The 23,740-nt window shown below is 37.2% G+C and overlaps 1 protein-coding gene across 1 annotated transcript; it reads left to right on the forward strand.

The window, feature by feature from the left end:
* Nucleotides 1-4,219: 4,219 nt before the first annotated feature.
* LOC580880 (bestrophin-2) lies at nucleotides 4,220-23,463 on the forward strand (the record flags this gene model as incomplete). The annotated part of the gene is made up of 8 exons (XM_030999224.1): nucleotides 4,220-4,533; nucleotides 7,114-7,319; nucleotides 8,445-8,599; nucleotides 15,896-15,973; nucleotides 17,800-17,952; nucleotides 18,539-18,619; nucleotides 21,030-21,181; nucleotides 21,558-23,463. Coding segments are annotated over 8 exons (1,992 nt in total), but the record flags the coding sequence as incomplete, so codon positions are not given.
* Nucleotides 23,464-23,740: the final 277 nt, after the last annotated feature.

A 23,740-nucleotide genomic window follows, 5' to 3' on the forward strand; every position in this document is an offset into this window, starting at 1 on the left:
AGAGACAGTAATGTTGTTTTGGCGTATTGCTTTCTTGAGAGAAAATTCATTTTTCCTTTACCTGTATAGCTTAGGGGTTTAATTTTATAAATTACTTTGGCATTGTGTATGTACACTTTAATTCCGTTTGTTATTTGGTAATATGCAGTCAGATGTTGTAGGTCTAGCTATTTTATTACCGTGGCCGACACTATGTCACGTAACATTAATGTTACCGCTTATATTATTCGGTGAACCCGAAACCAGTTTGAGCTGCATTCAATCTACGCTGAGAATACAATGTGCTATTCACGAAACATTATTAGGTTTTCTCACAAGAAGCTCACGGACTCAAATTTCAGAAGAAAGAGAGAGAGGGGGTTGGGGGAACTATGGTAATGTTCACTGTGGCTTCGATACAACATTTCCAAGGAGAGTCCTCTTTCATGATTCGAGACAGTGACAAGAGCGCAATATTAGTTCGGGCTGTGCTCCCTGCTGTTTCAGCAGGCATGAAATGTTTTAAATTCGTCACTTTTCTCTTTTACCTAGTACATTTTATCAAATAGCTATACAAAAATGAAATGTTAAAACTCGACAACGTTGAATTTGCTTGTTTCAAATATAACGATATAAATATATATTATAACCATGCATAAATATATTAACTTCTGAAAGGACGTTATTTTTAAGAATAGATATTGTAATAATTGTGTACCATATTATAAAAAAGGTTACCGGCCTCTGCATCATTAAATGCTGTAAACATAGGATCGTTGTTTATTTTATCATCGTACCCTCTATGCTCTATGTAAGTGAATTAAGGAGCGCATCTCTGATTGGAGCTTGGTATATGGTATGTGAACACTTGCAAGAAGTAGGACAAGGCTGTCATTTATTACTGATGCACAAACCACACGCAAATGATTTCACAAAGTGCGCTGACCTGCTGCTAAACATGATCACAATGTACTTTTAGTTCATGAATGTTCGACATAATGTGCATCATGATTTCATGTCTTCCACCCGCGAAGGAGTATACATTTACAGGCGACTCTTGATGTGTGAAGACTATAGTAGCTACGTTATTACTTTTCCTTTTTTTTTAATCTAAAATCTACATAGTGATTGATTTTATGTTATAATTAATTCCATTTTATTTCTATCATAGGCTGATATTACGGGGACACGCAGAGGTAGATTGTTCCCCCAATAATTGCAAAACACGACACTGAAAAGTGAGAAATTTCTGTTAATATTGAGAAAATTCTGAGAAAAATTTAGGCACGAATAACGCTCAGAAAATATATTATGTGAAACATTAAGAATCCTTTTCGCCTATATACTTGACAGAGATATCTGAGATCTGCTACATTTCAAAATGGTGGTTGCTGCCCCTGTTCCAATCATTATGTCTTGTTAATTGCCTTTTCATGTGTTTCTCACTTCTCTCAGTTTTTCTAAACCTGTTTGTTACTGTCTATATTTCTTCTTACATTTCAAAAATCTGATATATGATTTTTAAGCGTCTTTAAAGATGATTTAAGGATTCTTGTAAAGAAAACTCCATCAGAGTTGCACGAAGTCATGGTGACAGAACAGGTGACTACTTGGCTGCTTCGTTTGATTTCTGCTCTTTCTATGCTTTTAATCTATTCATTAGTTCTTTTTGTCGTTAATAACGTCTAATAACGACAAAAACATCATATCACTGTATGCCATGTGCAAAATACATCCCCTAATGTCGATCATCGTAACTATCTGTCTGCCCGCTGTATATCTGGCACCTTGAAAGTCGAACATCTCCCAACCCCACCGGGAGGTGGCCTGGTGTTATATGAGATCACCTCAAGACGCAGTTATCAGATCCAATTATTTCAGGCTCTCGACAGATTCCAAGAACACTCTTCCTTTCAGCTTCATGACATAACATCCATAGTCGTTCATGGTCGAACAATGATTTCCAAACCACGTGATGATGACATTAACATGATCTCAATTTGCATAAGACAGAATGTTGCAAAGTCTCACAAGACATGAATGTAACTCTTTACTCATGAATTTGTTTTTTTCCCAGAGAGGAAGGAAAAGATATGCCCTTTGAGGCGATCAGTAAGTCAATATGGAATAATGCCAAGTCTGGCGCCTCTACAGATAAAATAATTAGTTATATATATGTATTGACTGCAGCGATTGCCTACGAAGCAATCTGAATTTTTCATCAGAACGAAATCATCTTCTTAATCCCGATGACATTTTTAACCTTTGCATTTTCCGCAATATCGTAGCTTATGTAATGTGACCCTTAGAAATATCATTTGGATTATTTGAAGGATACACTTGGGGTTGACAGCAACTTTGCCTCTGAAGGTCACGACACCCTTGTCAGCTGTACATAGAACAATCAAACACTATGCATGTCAACTCAGGCCACTCATTCAATTCAATTCTTAACTCGTATTCCTTTTGGTGAATAAATATTAGTCAGATGTTCCCTGAATTCTGGGAAAATATTTGAAGAGGCAGATGGAAAATGTTGGAAATAAAGGAAAGAGAGAGGGGATAGAGAGAGAGAGAGAGAGAGAGAGAGATTAATACTAAATGAAAGAGAGAGAGAGAGAGGGGGAGGCTGGAGTGAAAGAAGGGGAAAGAGAGAGTCGAATAGAGATTAGAGAAAAGAGAATGGATAAGACGAAAAAAACATGTTATATCGATGAGTAATATACGTGTTCAGGTCATATAAAGCTACATTTGAAGTCATTGGTAGAAATGAACTAATATGCAAGTATAATCAAAAGCTTTAAAACTAGAAGAAATATGAACAATGAACTTAGTAGTACACTACATTAAATAAGCCGGAAAGAAGTTTCTAACAAATTTTACGATGTATTATCGTAAATATTTTGTTTTCTTAACAGAGGAAGTCTGATTGGGGTACCTATATCTTTCTCTAAAGTAGAAAGAAGATAATATATCCATTTACATTATACTCTGATAATCCTTCTCAGTTCTGCATGGATATAACAAAGAAAACATATAGATAAAAATTGAAAATAAGTATGGTCACACTGTTTCACACTGCAAGATTTATTTTTAAAACGCCCACAATGAAATGTTATATTTTAGTATCTTCTAAAATTCAGGTCAACACGCAAGTATGTAAGTTATTTTTGGCGTTTCTGTCTAATTATAAGATGGAACAACCCACGTGTTATTATAGAATGAATAGGTATCATGTTTAATGAACGACTAACACCGAAAAATACTGTTTTTGTTATACTCGTCAATTCGATGCACTAGTTTTCCACTGCTAACAGTTTCTCGCCTTAGGGGGTTCCTTGTAAGGGTGTCGCAGTTGGATTGAGGGTGAAATATAGCTTTCATAGTCTTCCTTACCATGACGTCATTGTGTAATGTCGTTTCCTGAGCAATATACAGGGATCTCAATTACTCTCTAGTGGTGATAGTAAAACAAACTCGGCTATCTCGTGCCATCTTGATGTATGGATCAGGTAGGTAAACAAAATAAATTGCTATGTAGCTTGTCATGGATATAAGAGCATGTCCAGCGGATATTGTGAGTAGATTTTATGTGATAAGACTGTTGGCTCATGTACTCATAAATTTAATGAGGAAAATATATATTTATAGATTAATATAAGTAATTATCAAGTTATTAATTCGAGGGGTCGTTGTTAAAATTAGTTGGAGTGGTAAATGCACGTTAATTATCGAAAGAGGTGAAATTTGAATTTCTTAAAGATCCAAAGCACGCCCAATTACCACGTTTCTATTACCCGCACATGATCGAGATCATTTATTATTACCGAAATCAATTATTTAAAATAACCAGCAAACCAGTAGCAGCAGCAAGATTACTATCTCCACAACGGCCGCCAACACCAAACAGCATCATCAGTAGATGTATACAGCACCAGGGCCTGTACCTGTACCAGCACAAGTACCACCATCATCCTCAACATCACAACCGTTAACATGCTCCATGGTGACATGCAGCAGCACCAGCACAAACCATATTATCACCACCACCACCATCACTAGCAAGAACGTTGTCTAAAATTGACAAACATGGTGGGCGATGTTTCTGGACGGCCATCCGTACTGACAGTAGTAGACACACTGAAAATCGAAGGTGTACACTGTCTCCATCCCATGCTAGATGAGCCCCTGGCTAAAAACATCTACATACTTTTGTTCCTCACCTGAACATTAATGTTAATCTAAGAATTACTCTTATTGTTACTTAAACTATATTGGTGATGCTACTATCCTACTCTATTTGCAGATAAAGCTCGGTGGACTTGCAGGCCTACTTCTAAGATGGCGGGCCAGTGTCTACAAACTCCTCTGGCGTGAGATGATTGTCTTTATTCTCTTCTACACGGTCGTCAGCCTCATCTACCGGTTCGCGCTCGTTGGATCGGACGATGTCAAAATAGGCTTCGAGAAGCTGGCCATTTACGCTTACGACTACACCAAAGTGTTCCCTATAAGTTTCGTGCTGGGTTTCTATGTTACCGTTGTCTTTGATAGGTAAGTTTCATTTCTAAGTAGACTTGACATAACTTTGAATACCAGTTTTCTAGACAGTGTTTGTTTGAATTAATAGACGCCATTCATACAACCATCCAAGTTCGAATATGTTTCAAATAACAACACATAAATCGAAACTGAAATTATTATATTGTATACTTTGTTTATTCTTTAAAAAAGAATCTATTATTGATTCTGTATTGTTTCTGACAAATATGCATATCACTCTTAGGGATGAGGGATCACGAAATGTGTATTGGCATCTTCATTCACCGCAAGTTATTTACTCCCTGCATGCATGGCATTCTCAATCTCCCTTGCCAGTTTAAATACGGAAGTCTGCTCTTTTTCCGAATTCATTTAACTCTAATTCATCTATTTCCTTCTACCTTCTTTTAACCTTTCTTTCCTCTCTCCCATCGTTTTATATCATTATTCAATTTCTGTAGTCAGGCTATGCGTTTTGCCTCCATATTGTGTTGTCTAACAATGTGTCAACGAGTTAGAAACTGAGTCAACCGTCATATCCAGCTGCATTACTGGAGTATTAACACTCACGCCTACGCGAACAAAATTCCTCACGTACTCTGTCCTAATTTTCTATTCTAATAGAAGGAAACAACTTCAAAATTACAACAACAACAAAAAAAATCACATTTTCACATATCAAAAATACAAATATGATTCCTGAACACTTAATGTCGTCTTTCATTGCCAAATCCGAACGTGTCCTATTTAGTGAATGCGTCTGTTGTCCACAAAGTCTCGTATTTTCCTCTGTTTTCACATTACCTTTGGACAGGTTTTAGATGGCATTTACATCCTTTTGTGAAACCAGGGCTGTGCATCTGTTGTTTAGTGAACATGATTTTGTTCACCATGTGATGGCAACGTAGAACCATAATGTTTATTTTGTTGTAAGGTGACACGTTTGATAATTTGGGTTCATTGTGAAAGCTGCTCCCTTAGCACAATCAACATTCGGAGAAGTTGCTGTATTACCGGTATTGATTTGTTCCCTTTCTTTCATGGTACCGCTCTGCACAACTACCACGCATTTACTCTTCATCACATAAGTATAAACGATTCGTTTCATAAAAAAGGGAAACATGGTTATTTAAAAATGATTTATTATAGATAGGAGTCAGCTCTGTCGGTCACCATCAGTTATTATTGGATCTCTCTCTAAATGCCTCACTTTCAACGAGAAAATTGAGTTCTGGTGAAAATAAAAAGTATTTTTTGAGCTTTTTCAATTTTTGTTGTAAGTGTGGAAGAACATCATAGAAATTTTTTCTCTGAAAGGGATGACTCTTCAAATGTTCTAATATATTCGGAATATGACAGGTAATAGCTTAATTTAATGTTTGGTTTCTAATATATTCGGAATATGACAGGTAATAGCTTAATTTAATGTTTGGACGCAACTTTCATGCCATACGTTTGTGAAGCCCCATATACACATTCCTGTATACAGCGCATAATTACTGTCAGCAAGAAGATCGATTTCTCATCATTTTGATAATACCAAGACCTCACAGTATACACCAATACTTTGTGTCACAATATCAATCTCTCCCAGGTGCTTCCAGGCAGTCTCTTTCACAATGCAATCGCATGACCAGAAATCAACTTTATCTTTAAGTGAAACAATTCCGTGCCTTCAGACGATGTAGCCATCACGCCTCAAATGAAGATGGGACCCGTATGATGGACCAGGGTATTTACATTTCACATTCTCCCTAACAGCAGGAGAAGCTTTTCAGACGACGGCTCTGACCTCTCAATGTGTGGTAGAAAACTTGAACAACCATTTCACTCGTCGTCTTTACGTCATTATGAGATGTTGTCTCATGTCATATGGAGGCCCATTACTTTGTTACTTCGGTAGACGACTAAACTGAACGCCATCAAAGACAGTTGATGGGACTAAGTGTATGGTCAATGCTTAAAAATGATCTACTCTTGGATGGTATAAGTAGGAATAAAGTTCAAAACAACTTATTTGAAGTTTCGTTGTTTATCTAAGTCAGATGATGCCAGTGTAGGATGAATACCAACTGTCAACACTATTTGGCATGTGCATGTCAACTAGATGATATACACTGGGGTCACATAGCTGCAGCAGCATCACTGAACAAAATCTAACCAAACCTTTGAGTTTGCGGAATCAAAATATAGATCCATTAAATACTAAAAAATACCAATGACTACAAGTGAAATATATCAATAGACATGCCAGAAATGACGAAAGAAGATTCTCGTTATTATAAATATGCCATTTAATGAGATTATTAATCTTACATGCTAATGTTACGATAGTTCTCTCCTTAGTCACTTTTATTTAAATTCCATCATTTCATCTTTGTATTTGTATTTTATTTTCTATGATTCATTGTACAAACCTGCCTTGAACCCGAATAGGTTCATGGACCTGGCTATGTTTGTGCTTGTAATATTGTGCTTGTAATATTGTGCTTGTGCAAATTCGTGTAATGCTATTTATACTTTTCTTTAAAATAAAGAAATTATTAGAGCCACAACTCATGATGTTTTTTTTTCTTTCTCTCCTAAACCCAGATGGTGGATGCAATTCAAATCGATACCCTGGCCAGACCGGGTGGTGTATAATGTCTCCGCTCATGTACTTGGGAACGACGAGGATGGGAAGATAATAAGGAGAACATTAGCTCGTTATGTCAACCTAGCAGCTATACTGGTATACAGGTCTGGGAGCAAGAGGGTTAAGAAAAGGTTCCCAACTCTTGCGCATCTTGTAGAGGCAGGTATGACGTCATAAGGAGGAGGGATGAAATACCTCCAATAATATTCGGAATTTGGATTGGTATATTGTGATGGTGATCGAAATCAAATTATTATGATAAAGAAAGAAATTTCTAATGACCTTAAATATTGTTAGTATTTAATAAAACATGTCTAATAGGGATAAGAATTTTAGAGTAAGTCGTGAGATGAAAATATGTCTACGTGTCAATTACATATCAAAAATATATCTCCACCCCCCCCCCCCCTCTTTTAAACCATCAGTCTGCTTTCATCGGGCACATATACTATTATAGGCACTATGAAAACTGAAATATCTTCCAAGGGAGTTTGAATATACAACAAGAAGAAATATGTTCATGTATCTTGAGCTTGTATCATAAATCACATGCTACGTGCACCCTAGGGTATCCTCACATACATTCACATCACCTTCACCTTCCGGCAACGCATACAGACCTCAATAATTTATGGCGTATTTGCTTTCCATTGAGCAGGCATTTTCAGGAATAATATTCTTTCATACTCCATGCTCAATAGTAATTTCAGGTTCGTTTCAGAGAAATTAAACATTCTCTTTGTGAAAATATTCTCGTCCAAATATCCGTTCTATAACACATTCCGCTTTGAATGACATGCCGTTTTTTGTGTAAGCTGGTTTTATTATTTGTTACTCCCCAGTGGGGCATTATGTCAAGGACAATGCATGTACTACTAGTATATCATTTACCTCACCGTGTCCAATTCTTTATGTGTAACTGAGTGATTTGTTAGAATGATAAATGATAAAAGAAATGAGAATGATTGATCAGTCTGACGATAGTCCTTTATGGATGTCATATTCACAAACAGGTATCAATTAATAATTAATATATGAAGGATTCACATAGAAGACAGTATCAATAAGTTTAGAATTCACATTATGTAAGCTTAATCTATCTTCCCCTTGACAATGAATAATATTTGCTCGTTTTTTAAATTACTTACCACCTAACAATGACTCATACTAAAAAAAGTTTTCTTTATAAAGATACTGGTATTTTTTTGCAGTCTGTTCTGATGAAGGTAATTGAATTTAATTTTGTCATGTGTCTTCAAAAACTGCTCGTATGATTTCTTTTCTTTAGGTTTAATGACTGATGATGAGAAGGATATATTTAAGAACCTAGGCACAGAGAATCCTAAATACTGGGTACCTTGTGCTTGGTTTGTCAATCTATGCAGAATGTGTCGCAAACAAGCCCGTATTATCAGTGACCCGGCCATGAAAACAGTCGTAGACGTAAGTATGAACGGTATCCGTGTCAGGTAGTGGTGGTGGTGGTGGTGGTGGTGGTGGTGGTGGTGGTGGTGGTGGTGGTGGTGAGGGTGGTGGTGGTGGTGGTGGTGGTGGTGGTGGTGGTGGTGGTGGTGGTGATGGTGGTGATGGGGGTGGTTGTGACAGGTTGATGGTAGTGATGGCAGTGGTCATGTTGGGGTCAGTGGTGGTGATGGTGATGGTGTGGTGATAGTTGTGAAGATGTTGGTGGTGATTGTGTGTTGATGGTGTTGCTAGTGGGGGTGATGATGATGGTAATATGGGTGATGATGATGTGGTGCTGTTGGTGCTGGTGGTAAAATCGTTGTTGGTAGTGTTGTTCATGGTGATGGTGATGGTAGTGTTGTTCATGATGATGTTGTTGGTGGTAGTGATGATAGTAATGGGGATGATATTGATAAATATGGAACGAAACATAATGACAATGTGATGAGGATGATATTAATGAGAGTGAATGATAATGGCGAGAGAGGAAGGAGAAGAATACTGATGATAGTTGACGAAAGTAGGGCTGAAAAATCACTGGTGGTACTGATTATATTATTCGTTTGTTTACATATCAGTCATCACAGAAAACTAGTAATTGACAACTATGCCTGTCAAATTAGTGATATTATGAAAATATAGGAGTATTATTGAGGAATTATATATCCCTCCACAGTCACACATACAAAATGAAACCAGAAGTTAGGCTTCCCTTTTTTTTTTTTTTTTTTTTTATCTGGTTACGTTAAATCATGAAAGAATACGAACAGATTAAGATGTTAGCATTGTCAAAGTGGTGATTTAATTGTTTAAATGTGAGTTCATCCATATTTAAGTAGCCCTAACACACAAACTAGAATGAGGAAAAGTATATTGGGCTTGTCTCTGTCTTTCTCTTTACGATATCTTCCCTGCATCTCTCTCTCTCTCTCTCTCTCTCTCTCTCTCTCTCTCTCTCTGCATCCACATCTCCTATGTGCCGCTTTGCCCATGACTGTTCATTTCCTCTCTTTAATCTCCCTTATTCTCTGCCTCTCGTTTTCTAGACCATTACCCCCTTCTTTCCGTTCTATCAGTCTGTATCTCGTCCCTCTATTTCCCCCTCTTCGCGCCTCTCTCTCTCTCTCTCTCTCTCTCTCTCTTACTCCTTCTCTCACCCTCTCTCTCTTTCTCTTTTTCTATATCTGTGCGAGGGTGGCCTAAGTCTATATTTATAAACTTATACATTTTCGTCGTGGATTGCAATGTTGACACAATTTATTCTACGTTCCTTTGCAACTAAAACATAATAAGTTCACATCTAACAAAGAAAGTATACGTGAAAGTTAATAATGGGTCTACAAGATTTGTTATGTGATCTACAATTGTTCTGTGGAGTATTTTGTGGTCAAGCTAATGTGTTGAAATCAATATACTTGTGTTTTCTCATACATTCAGGACTTACTTTTTGTAAAAATCCAAGCTCTGTGGCAATGGCGATGTTTTGTTCATCGAGTATAGAATGATGTTATGTTAATAATGAATACCCCTGCACAGCAAGCATAATTATATTCAGGACACTACGTGGAATATAACTTGACATATTAAAGCCCCTGATTAGCTCCCAAGTTACATATAATTTTCAACGTGTGTTAGGAAGCTTTACTCTGACAGTTCTGTTAGCGCCAAATCGCCTCATCCACGGATTCGAGAATGCTTTTAATGTTTGTGTGAGCTGTATAAACTCTCGCTCTATGTAGGCTAAGCACACTTGGGTTAATGGGGCGGGTCGTCATCTCTTCGCATTACCTCCTTCGCTTAATTCTATAGAGCTGAGGACAATCTAGGCATTTTAGGAATAAGTTGCAAGGTGCATGATGAATCAATCCCGTTATTTGCCATAGCACTTTAATGGACCTTACTAATGACGGAAGATCGATTGGATTGGCAAGCTTTCAAAGAGAAACCAGTGATACCCCTTTCCACTCAGTCATCTGACCACGCAAATCATCTGTACTTAAAGAAGTCACTCGTCGTCTGTAATTTCCGCCAATCATAACAAGCCAAATACATCTTCCTCTTCTTAGATGTTCTCCATTTCCGTAAGATGGTCAAAGGAATATGAATGACCTACAGAAGTCTTACTGTATAAGCTCGTAGTCTAGTGGGCTTTCTATCAGTGCTGTCCGATATTTTTCTTTTTTCTTTATATTCCTTAAACTTTCCTTTATTTGCTACGTTGGTATCTTAATCCAATTGTTTTTATAGGTTTTTGTTATTCATTCCGCTGTTGATCTCTCATCGCGTCGTATGTTGTTTTCTTTAGTTTTCTGTGATTAGCATGCGCTATTCCTCTTCTCTTTCTCTCATATCTCTTTTCTTTTCTGTTAAAAGTCACATTGTTATTATTTTGCATGAATTATATCTCACTTGCCCGTTATTGAACCGTTTTCATCGATCTCTTGAATTAGTAAAAAAAAAAAAATACATAAGTTCTTACAAAAGAGAAATTGATCTTCTCTGAAACTGGTCTTTTTCATAATTATTTGCCTTATTTCACACACTGCCGGCATGCATACTAATACTCTTCAAATCATTTTGCTGAAGGCAAGCGAGTCTCACACGTTACTTTGTGTATTTTTGTATTCAAAATGTTTTATTTATGAATAACATCGAATGTATCGAGACATTCTTGAGTATGGTAATCATGTTATCTTTGTATCTCCCAATATTGCATTTCATGTCACTCAGATTACATGGCTTTGAATTCATATTCCATACGAGAACGCAAGGTTGAAACACACCACTGTCTCCATATTTCGTATTTTAAATCTCACCCCAAATGTCAAATATAGCATATGTAAGAAGAGGTAGTCCTCTGGTATCAAACACGTGTTACATGAGAGAGGGGTATACGTCACTCGTCGCCTGTTATATGCTTTAATCAAGATTGGCCACAGGCATCTTATTCTCTAGAGCCTTCTGGTGGAAAGAAGCCAATCAAATGACCATACCAGCAGTGGAGTAACCATAAGGATACGATGGCGTCAGTCAAAATACTGTACATACGTATGTTAATCGTAGAAAAGGGCGTTATTGTCGTTAGCTCCTTTCCTTTCCTATTTTTAAAATTTTACAAGATTGTGTGAGTGAGCGTGGCTGTGTGTGAGCCTGCATGTATACAGTTTTTGGAGACTGTGAAAGAGTCACCCATCCTCTCTTATTTCTCTTCCAGCCCTCCCCCTTTTTAAATGGTGTTTCATCAAATTAATGTCGTTTAATGTGAAAAATTAGAGAATAAGAGGAATAAAATCCAACTTAAATGATTCAAGAAATATACAAAGAAAGATTCTAAACGAGCAATGTTAAATACTGCTGTGTCAAAAGCATATGATAATATCAATAAACACATAGCTCTTGTCGCCGCAAGTTTTTTTAACAGGTTTTTAAAGGTTTTATACAGATATCAATGCCCCTGAGCTATCCAGCTGTTTTCAATTCCTCCTTTGTATATAAAAATGTTCTGCGTATAAAATGCCCCGCCCCCCCCCCCCCCCCCCCCCCCCCCCCCCACTCCGAGAACGGACGGACCCCATGCGTGTTACCAAAATGTCCGTAACAAAAGAAAAAGGTCGACCGGTATTGACTTTACACACCGGACTTTTGCTGAAAATGGGGGGGGGGGGTGCTGAAAAAGGCTCGTATAACAAAAGAAAAAGGTCGACCGTATTGACTTTACACACCGGACTTTTGCTGAAAGGGGGGGGGGGGGTCGCTTGGAACACGCATATGCGTACCCTAAATAACACTGAGTGGGGGGCGGGTAAAATGCAAGTATTTTTATGTTTCATGTGGAAAATAAAAACAAACAATAAAACTTCATACTATACGGTAAATGAGACCAGAGTTTGGATGATAAATCATGTTCTGTCAAGGGATGCGAGGCTCAACAAATCTCTCTAAATGGATGCAACGTTTAACCGGAGGCTGGAAGATGTTAAGAGTTAATTTCCGGGCTCCATGTTGAGCTCCTTGACTGTAAAGATTTTCCCCGAAGACAAACTATTATCAATGTATTATGACACATGCATGTAGAATGGCGTCCTATATTTTCCCGTATATCTTATACATTCGGTAACACTGTTTAATCGATATATTTTACGGAGTTTCCAAATAATGAGGAAAAGAGCTCTATGTAGAATGGACACTAGGAAGATAACTTAACTAGCATGAAGATGTTACGATACGTGTATACTGAACACTATTTACGGTTACAATATTGAACGCAATAGATGACTTTTTTTTACCTTTTTCGCACGCTTTGAAGTGCTCATAAGTGATCATAATTTTAAAAGGTTTTAAACCGCAAATGTAATGTTTACGGATGCCGAAATTTTCATTCATTCATTCATTCATTCATTCAAACGCACGTTATGGGACATGCTATGAGTTGAAAGCTTTTCTTCTGGGTATTTCTTAATCTTGAAAAATGAAATAAATATTTATCAAACTGCAAAAAATAATCATAAAATCAATTATACATGAAATACGTGGTAAAATTGTCAACATTTGAGACGCCGTTCTAAATTTGTTCTTATTTGTTTTCCCTTCTGTGTCCTTCTCCACCCATACACCATTGGTGTGAGAGAGGGTAAGATGGATGATTCTCCTTCTCTCCCACCCCATCCTCTTCTCTCCTTTCCTCTGTCTTTCCCCTTTCACCATTTGCTCTGTCATTGATCATACGTGGGCAGTGAATAGCCGATGGAAATCATCTCGCCCACCGTGCAAATGAGATTCCCTGCTCCTAATCTTATTTCCCGAAATCTGACCCACGCTTTTTGTCTGACTTTGAGCGTCATTTCCCTCCACCGCGCGCCCCTCTCGCTTGGGACTGCTTTCTTTGCCAACGATTTCTTACATTTATAATGTACTCTATCCGTATGCAGTCCTGTCTATGTCTCATAGTCTCCTTATCTCAGCATCTGTATAGAGCTTATACAGTTTCGGCTGTCTCTTGCATGTTACTTCCCGATTTCATTTGTTTTTATTTAATTTGTATTTTATTATGTTTCTCTTTGTTCAAATTTCATAATGCTGATTAAAATATCTTCGGAGGTCTCCTGGATAGCTATTTCTAATTTATACCTACCGATCAATAAGTAATTTGTCAGATTTTCCATTATCATCTTCTTTCCCTTTCCTATGATTCCCTCTCGAATCTGTCACTCCCCTTCGTTGTCTGCCCCCTCTTTCCTTCTTCTTCACTCTTTCACCGTTTCCTCTCCCGTTGCATCTTTACTGCCCTTTATTCCCGCATCACTGTCTTCTTTCATATCTCTCATTAATTTATCTCACCCTCTTGCACCCATTCCCGTCACCCGTGATACCAACCAAGGAGCACCTAGGGCAAGAATATTTTCTATCGCATCTGTAATTGGTTCGATTCGGTTCAAATATCGACAGCAGAGATGCAATTAGGCGAAGGGCGATGCTCGCTATTAGGGGACATGAAATAGATGAGCGTGTTGCCATCAGGGGCACGTTCGGGATCAACATGGGCACATTCCAAACTCTGCCCCACCATTATTTCACTGGAGGCGCCTCTTACGTGGTAGCATATTTCATGTTGGATCGCATGCATGCAGTAACCCCTGGCTGATTTGGTATCAGAAATGTATTTTTTGCACAACCTTATTTTTCTTCGTAACCTCAAAAATAGATCAATGGGGAATAAGGTATTTGTTGCTGTTGCTTTACTCTTTGCCTTTCTTTCAGAATCCATAAACATGATAGGTACAAGAATATTTTCTCAATGTTGTGACATCAGAAAAAATATTTCGTCATGTAGACAAAATTCGTCGACTGATTTTGTAAGACTCTATATCACTACCAATGTTGCACATACGAGAGACAGCCATGTGTGTTATTATTACGATACTGAATTATAGGGTACAAACGGCCAGAGACCTCCAATGAACATCATGCATACCTTTAGGTATGTCTTTATCCCATCAAAATAATGTTAGAGCTAAAGTATACCTGAAAAAAAAAAAATTGTGTGTGTTTCAGAATTTTCAATTCTTTTCACAAAATCCTAGACCCCGCCCTTGGTTTCGACACCTTAAAAAATGAAAATGATACAAAGTTCCAAATGCAGCGGTTTTTCTTTTATTATGCAAAACCGCCAAAAAGGCTTATATTATTTTGTATGCACATTATTTTGTTACACTTAAAAGCCGGTAAAAAAATATAAACACTACATCCCATTTGAAAGCTGTATTGCTCTAACAATTTCACAGTCTCTGTGATCTGTTCTTATAGCAAGGTATTTGTAACCACTCCAAGTTTTCCAAAGCATACTTGCCACACGTCTTGATTTATCACCCGTTCCTATTTTCTCTTGTAGGCATTTGACGCTTTTGAAATCTGAATCTGTACCCTATTTGTATTCATTTGATTAGACGTTGATGGAGAATGGAACGAAAGTGGGTCACGTCCAAATTGGAATATGACAAACGGTGCAATTGAGAAGACGAGAAGGGTCTTAGATAAAGACAGATGATAAAATAAGAATCGAGAGAAAGAGCATGAGGAAGATGAAGATTTATAGAAAGAAGAGAGGAGAAGGGACGAAGAGGGTAGTATCAGGAGGATGAGAGAGGGGAGAGAGAGAGAGAGAGAAAGAAGGCAAAATGTGTGAGGAGAAATTTGAAACTGATAAAGAAAAGAGAAGACGATTATGAAGAAGGTGATAAAGAAGAAAGGAAAGAGATATATACCTGTACAGAGTAAACCACTTTTTTTAAGAAGATTGTTCAAGTGAGCATTTATTACTAAATTTTGCCTTTTTTTCATTTCCATCTGGTTCCAAATTTAGTGTCTTTGTCACGTTTCAATAGGATATTCTCTTACAAACTGGTGCTGATTAGTCACCCTGCCAAGCGGAAGATCCTTGAAATTGAGAACGTCATTATAATTCTCCATCCAGATACCTGATTCATTCAGATACGTGACACATTTCATTGATAAAACGCACTTCATCCCCAAGCGTATTTCATTCCACCATTATCGACGCCGTATCTCTTCTTCACAAAGAGAATGCTTAAAACATTATTGGTCATGAGCCCCTGGATGTGAGCCTGGATGATCTTAATGCTCATCTGAGAAACATGAATGTGACTCATACCTGAATCATCCACTTTTTATTTAGAAGCTTTCTCGCTATAAAAACTGTTCACTGCATGTCACTGTTAATTCCTTCCTGCATTTTATATTTCTGTTCTTTTTTTGCAGGAGCTGAACAACTTCCAGAATAAATGTTTCGAGCTCTATGGTTACGACTGGATTGTAGTCCCACTAGTTTATACTCAGGTATGCAAGTTATATATATTTCTCTTTATCCATAATTTCGTCCTATACAATTGAATGCAAAATATGTTTCATAATGATAAAACTATGATGTTCTTATCAGCATTCTTTATTATTATCGAGGACTTACATAAATATCTTACTCTGTTTTTCTTTTCTACTCAAACCAAACATGGGTGAAGGTTTTTTTCCCAATTACTAAACTGAATACTACTTTCATATATATACCAATCGCTAGGGCATAATGGTCATTTTGAAGTCCTGAATAGACTGCAGAAAACGCTTCCACCCTGTGATTAGAATGTATTACTTGTGAATTTGTGTTCTGAAGGCCACGACGACATTACTAATGTTATTCAAATCCATTCAGACTGCGCACCATGCACAGACACATAGAACAGAAAGGAAATAACTAATCAAAACAGAACGTTACAATATGTAACATAAACAAAAGATTTACAAGGAAGCACATGTAATCGTAAGGCTGACTTTTAGAAAATGAATTGATTCCGTCATAAATAAAAGGCCAACCAACACTTTACATTACCTATATTTGTATCTTGTTTAGTACAAGATGAATACAGTACAATATAGTACAGTAGATAAAAAGAAACATCGTCCGTCTTTATTTAGATTCTTCTTTCTATTTGTGATGCGATACGTTTTGAGATTATACAAATGAGTTGTGTGGAATACTGTCATTTCCATCTCCGTTGCCAATAATGCAATCTACGTAATATGAAAATATTGCAATTCATTGCTATGGCAACATTTTTTTCTACGTTTTGATGCTCCGAAGCTTAAAGTGTATCAATGTAATGGGTGTTTTGCATCAACAGACCCAGTTTCATGCAGAGATAAATAGACACGTTTCTAAATTGAGAAAATCTAATATCTTATTTTATAAAAGCGAATTACTGGATGATGGAAAATATATTACTCTGAGGCGTGAATAAAGATTGTTTATGTAATACGCATGACGTATTGCAATATTCCTTAATATGTTATATGTTGTTGTTGTTTACAAAGTGCAATCAACTGATGCTTGATATTTTTCTCCACAAAGACAAGATTTTTTCAAAAAGTAATATGCATGGAATCTTAACAAATTCGTTTAAAATCATGAACTTACTCCGCTGAGATCCGGGGAAGGGGGGGGGGGTGGTAGTGTGCATAATTATGGGCAGCAACATGCGTAGTAAACTCATTCCAAATTGTTAGTTTTTTTTTCTCAATATGCCTGATTCGGCATGGTGGTGAGGGGGGAGGGGTGGGGGTGGGGGCGGGTACGCTGGCTTCACTGTATGTTAGATACTCCTCTGTTGTAGATATAATGTGTATTCCCATTCATTCAGTATTTTAATTTGTCTAATTTTATGTGTTGTGAAAGGCGGAAACGATCAATAGTGGATTTATCATGAACAAATTACAGGAAGGTTTTAAACTTGTTGATACATCAAAAGGAATAAGAGGAGAGGCTTCACTGTATGTTAGATACTCCTCTGTTGTAGATATAATGTGTATTCCCATTCATTCAGTATTTTAATTTGTCTAATTTTATGTGTTGTGAAAGGCGGAAACGATCAATAGTGGATTTATCATGAACAAATTACAGGAAGGTTTTAAACTTGTTGATACATCAAAAGGAATAAGAGGAGTCCCGTCTATCTCCCTTGTTGCCGACAATGACTCGTAGTCTCACAAAGTTACAGTTTTGCAATGTATTTCCAAATTATATACGATTTGAGTTGCAATCTTGTCGTATTGAATATCTATCATATAAGCAGATATAACTTGCTTCCATAAATAGTTCTTTTTTTCTTCTACAGGTTGTTACAATAGCAACATATAGTTACTTCCTAGCTTGTCTTTTCGGTCGCCAGTATTTGGACCCGTTGATGGGATACGACGGGCATACCATTGATGTCTATGTGCCAGGGTTCACCATCTTAGAATTCGTCTTCTATGTTGGATGGTTAAAGGTTAGGAATCAGCCTTGTTCAGATAATATGTCGGGTTTTTGTTTTAATGATGACGTAAAGTATATTCGTTCCTTATGACACATCTTTGTTGCGCCCAGTTGTCATTCTATTAATCATTTACACGTAAACAAAGGCCGCGGCGGTTTACCGAGTCATATATCTATCTAAACGAGCCTTAAGGTCCCATTTTCTAAAATTTGACACAAACGAAACGTGTTTTTTGTTTTTTTAATAGTTTGTTTGTTACATCTGTAACACCTATTAATCAGTCAGTCTGTGATAAAAGAATACAACCTGTGTATGCAGAGGAACGGCTTATAGAGAAAGAAGTTGAGTATGAATATAGAAAGATCGAAGGAGACACGGCCCCATGTACAGATTTGTGTTTGTATCTAGTCGTGTTAGGCTTACGTGGTAATATTTTACTTGTGAAATATTAAATGTTCAAATTTGTAGATTAATCTATATGGTATGGTACTTTTATAAATATCAGTCTTATAATTCATTTTCAAAGAATAATTATCATCTGACAGACAGTTTGGGGTCCGTTTGCTTAAGGTATTTCGACGTTTCCTCCCTACTCCAGGTGGCGGAGAACCTCATGAACCCGTTCGGCGAAGACGACGATGATTTTGACATGAACTGGATCGTTGATAGGAATATTGAGGTAATCACATTGTTTGACTTCTGTCAGCACTTGTTATATTATTTGGTCATTCACATCAGAAATCGTGATGTAAGAAACATAAGTATGTTCTAAGTTCATGTTCAGTAAGTTTTTTCATACCGTCACAGTATTATCACACATTACCCTTTTCTTCTCTTGTTTATTTCTTTCTTTACTTATTTATTTATTTAAACGTTTGTACTTTATCCATCTATTCATTCATTTACTTATTCGGTTATTTAGATGCTAATGTACTTCATAAATTCTGTTTTAATTCGCTTCATCTGCTGTTAGCATAACTATACAAATAAAACGCAAGGGGAGGAGAAAAACAACTTACTGAATTGATGTGTAGTATGTATAGATGCTCTATAAAAATTCACCTATTTATTACTCCTTTTATTCTGAAATATGAATGTTTTCTTGTATCATAATTCTGATCCGGCTTCTTGTAATTATGTCTGTCTCTTTACGTTTGTCCAATCCTGACTAATGGTCATCATCATTCAAGCTGTCACAATGCAAAGTGACAAGCAAGACTATTTCTATATCATCACGGAATTTCAGTAATTAGTATTACGCCAGGGTCTAATACGGAAATGGATAGAGAAATGGTTATTGAAATCAACATCAGTATTGACATTTAAGACTGCGTCGCACTCTTATACAACGCATACGTTGCATTCTTGTAAAAGACATAATTTTGTATTCATCATACATTGTGGCGGTAGACAAACAAGATAGTGCTTAATGGCATTTCAATTCGATCTACTCATGCCCCCAAAAGATCCTTTAAAAATGTATCATGAAGTCATCAAGAAGGATGTGAAGCTTGTTATCCTTTAGCAGGATGGAACTTTTATTTTGTCCTCTGGGTAAGCCTCGGTAATAAAGATTTAACTGTATGTAAATTAAATGTCAAGGTACATCTTCTTGCCTGTGCAAGTGTTTTATTTGTCCTTACTCATTTGTTTAATAGGCCTATCCCATTGAGGAATAAATAATAATGGTGATGATAATAATGATAATAATAATGGTAATAATAATAATAATACTAAAGAATGTACTACTAATAATAAAAACAACAGCAACAACAACAGTTAAGGTTGATTACAAAATGCTTTATCTGGCCCCAGCCGTTACAGTTAATTTGAGGTGGTCCTAGAAAGGCAGCAGGAAGGCCTCCAGATAATAATAATATAACCTTTCCTTTTACGTTGGGTGATCGCAAAAGCAGTGAGTAGGGGGTCCGAACCCCCTGGATATAGGGGCCCATACTGCATGGATGCTATCAGCTGGAGCCAGCGCGCGTCAGGAAGGGATGGTCGTCACGCCCTGAAGTAGTGGAAGCCTGGCTCACCACTATACCCATTCGTTTTTTACCCTAAAATCAACACATCTTACGGCATCTGTTTAATCTGAAAATCCCTCAAATATTTTACTGATATATTATACTTCTATTTACAAGTCAATGTTATGCTTCTGTTATTGTGTTCATAATTATGTAATCAATTATTCTTATTATCATGTACGTTGTGGATTAAAAAAAAGAACACGAAATGATTGCCTGTCACCAGTGTATTAATGTACAATACAAGAGAATTGTGTTTCCCGAATAACAATATTGTGGCGTCATGGAGATTGTATTGCTTTACAATAGTTGATTGTATATTTCGCAACGCTTCTGCGATAGTCATGGAATTCCGTGTTAAATTGAAACATTACATATATTTTGCATCGCATCCAAGGCACGTCTAAAAAAGAGTTTTAATGATGTTTATGTTACGTACTCTTTGGCTGCACTTTCGTCAACATTACACTTTACGACGTCATTGGGAATGACTAGGTTTATACCCCTGTAATACGGGGAATCCTTTAGAGCTCTTGGTGTTATGGTCCGTGCAAGCATGCAGCGCTTGCAATGTAATTTAAAAGCAAGGCTACACTCTTCTCCCATGTAATGGCGTGATGACTGGCTTCTTACGGCTATCACAGATGTGCGTTATTAGCTTGGGAGGGGGATTTGGGAGGATTGTCGCCTTCTCAATGTAAGGACGTTCAAGGTCGATAAACAGGGCATTCCTGTAAGATGAGAGTTAATGCAATAAGGTTTATGGAGAAAAAAAAACAACATCAGTGGGCTTATAAAGGGGTTCTTATATACATAGACAGCTTTAAAAAAAAAGGCTCGTTCACATAATGAGGTACACCTTGATTGTTTCCCGCGTTTTGTGTGAACAAGCCTCTAAACTTGAAGGACCCGTATAATGCTTTAAGCGTCCATGCCCTCTTAATACTGGATGTATGCTTAATCTTTTAATGGGATGTTGCGGGTTCGTAAGACGAGTCCATGTGTCAATCAGAATATATGTTTATAACTTATTTTTATGGTTTATTTATTTATTTTTAGACAAGCTTCATGGTCGTAGACGAGCTTTATGAAGTCAGCTTACCCATAGTTCGTGATCGTCACTTCTCAACCCGTCATCCAGATATCCCTTATACAAATGCTGCGGCGAAGCAGAAGGGAAAACCCTGGCTAGGTTCGGCTAGTAAAGTCAAGTGAGTATAGATGATTATAGACCAAGGTACACTGTGTCTTCTTGCTAAAACTTCACAAAGTGTTGTCACAATGAGTTGATGGTTAAAAGTTCTTTCATAGTAAAAAAAAAAAAATAATAATAATAATACTTTGCAGGACTGATATTATGTCTTATCTTGGTGTTTCTTCTTTTAATAACAAGATTTTTTTCGTAAATTTTGATCTAATATCCTGCTTACAGATTCTGTATGGGACTTTATCTCTCGATATTTTGAGTGACAAACTAACGTGTTGTGATAAATTAATTCAAAGTTTTTTCTATAGTAACGAACAGGTAGTTGAGATTGTAAAAAGCATGTGAAATTAATCCCCGTGGTGTTTTCACATCTTCCATAGATTATCACGCCAACAGATGGCGTTTACCAACATGCCGAACAAGGTGTTTACAGAAGATGACGAAGTCATAACAAGCAGTCTCAACAAGAAGCGTGGAGAAACACCAGGCAAAACCGGTACCAACAATGGAAGTTTGAGCAAAGTGAGCAAAAGTGGTGGTGGAAATGGCCACGCTTCTTCTAGTAACAATCATGGCTTGGAAGAAAAACGAAGTAGAAGTAGAAGTAGCAGTAGAAATGAAGGATCTACTCCTAGAGTGATACACAGAACATTGAGTCATGAAGACTCGCAGTACGACCACTATGCATCCATTCCCAACACACCACAAATACCTCAAGCTGACTACGAAGCCGTTACTCGACGGGGGCAGTCGGCCACGCGCGGCAGTAATCATGGCAACAAGTACAGTGGTGAACCGGAAGTACACCGCAGGCTTAGCAAGTCGACGGAAGAACGAAAGCGACTAGCGAGCGACCGTCAGCAAGGGAGACTTCGAAATAATCAGTCTCTTGAAAGAGAAGGAAACTATAGCTCGGGACATGAAAGGGCTGGTAGTAGTGCCGGCAGTGGTAGCGGTGGTGGTGGTGGAGGGGGTAAAAATATTGGTGGTGGAGGTGATGGTGGGAACTACCATCGATCGAGTAGTCAGGAAAGAGGAGGTAACTATCATTCAACGCACGAGAGGAATAGTAACTACCACAATGGGTATCATTACGATGATTACCAAGGCCCTGGGAGCAGCGATGGACGTCAAGTACCAGACGACGTGAAGGAATGTCGGGATCGGGATGTCGATGGGGTGATCGACGCTCGAGATGTCGACATCAATGCTCTCAACGAGTCCATCATTTGACAACGTGTGCGTCGCGTGACTAGGGACTATATTCTGATTTAACATTACAAGGGTTAGTGTGTGAAGAAAGAAAGAAAGAAGGCATCTATATAAGGATTGTAAACGATTTTGGGAAGATTATATTCTTACGATGACAAACAAATTGGAAAAAAGTTCCATATAATTATGATGTAAACAAATTCTTCCTAAAGTATAAGAAAACATGCAGCGATAAAACATATCTATATATACATGTACATGTCATATTCTGCAGGCTTGATGTACTTAATATTCAAATATCACAAACTCTGTATACTCAATAACTATTTGTCTTCACCCTTTGGTTGTGATCACTTTAAAACAAGCAGGAAATATTTCATCTATTTTATCAAAAACTGGTACAGCTAATTTGAACCACTCGTTCCATTTTTGTGCAGGTCTGACTCGATCTTTCATGTCAATTGTGCATTTTCTTCCATTCTTTTTTATTCTTCAGACAATATGATTAAAAAGCGCCGCGAAAAAAAAAATCGTTTCTTTGCCTACTTTTGGAGGGGATCGCAAACAAGAAGGAGTATGATCATTGGCCCTGCCCTGGTGGGGCACTAAGAAGCCATTCTTACGGATAGCATCACTCGAAATGAGTGGAGAAAAGAAAGAAGTATATAAAAGGAGACATCAGACTAGTTATGCGATGTGCACATTGTTCAATCAAAAGCGATAATTGATTATTTATAGAATTAATTTGCATTATTTTTGTCTTGTTGTATACGGTGCAAACTGATTTAAGGTGCGATGATTATGTTATGAGTTATCTTTGCCATTCTTTGTCTAGACCTAGTATTTTGAAATATCTTATTGAGTTTTGATGTTATGTATCGTTGTTAGTATTTATTACGTTGATGATTATACAATACAAATTGTATGGCTTTTAGTATTGAATTGCAACGATCTTTCTCGCATTTTCATTGGAAATGATTATGTGACAATAATAACCGTCCAGCAGCAAATAAGTATGTATGTTTTCATCAATATGCTTGGTCATTAGATGATGGATCTTAATTTTCTTCATTTGCTTGATTGCTTAATCCGGGAGGAAACTATGCTGGATAAAAAAGTGTTTAGAAGGGGGATTAGTTTTGTGTAGGTAGTCGGTGGATTAAAATATGATATGGCATAGTGCAAACCGTTGTTAAATGGATGAATGCACGGTAAGAACGGGTACAGGCATTATGGGGTTTTGTGAAGAGTGTTTTCAGTAATTAGCAATGTAAGTTCAGCAGGTAAAAAATGCTTTAAAGATTAGCTGAGGCACAGTGACCTCTACCATAAGGTATAAAATAGTTTGTAA

This window comes from Strongylocentrotus purpuratus, unplaced genomic scaffold, assembly GCF_000002235.5.
Source record: "Strongylocentrotus purpuratus isolate Spur 01 unplaced genomic scaffold, Spur_5.0 spur5_scaffold_5, whole genome shotgun sequence".
NCBI classification, from domain to species: domain Eukaryota; kingdom Metazoa; phylum Echinodermata; class Echinoidea; order Camarodonta; family Strongylocentrotidae; genus Strongylocentrotus; species Strongylocentrotus purpuratus.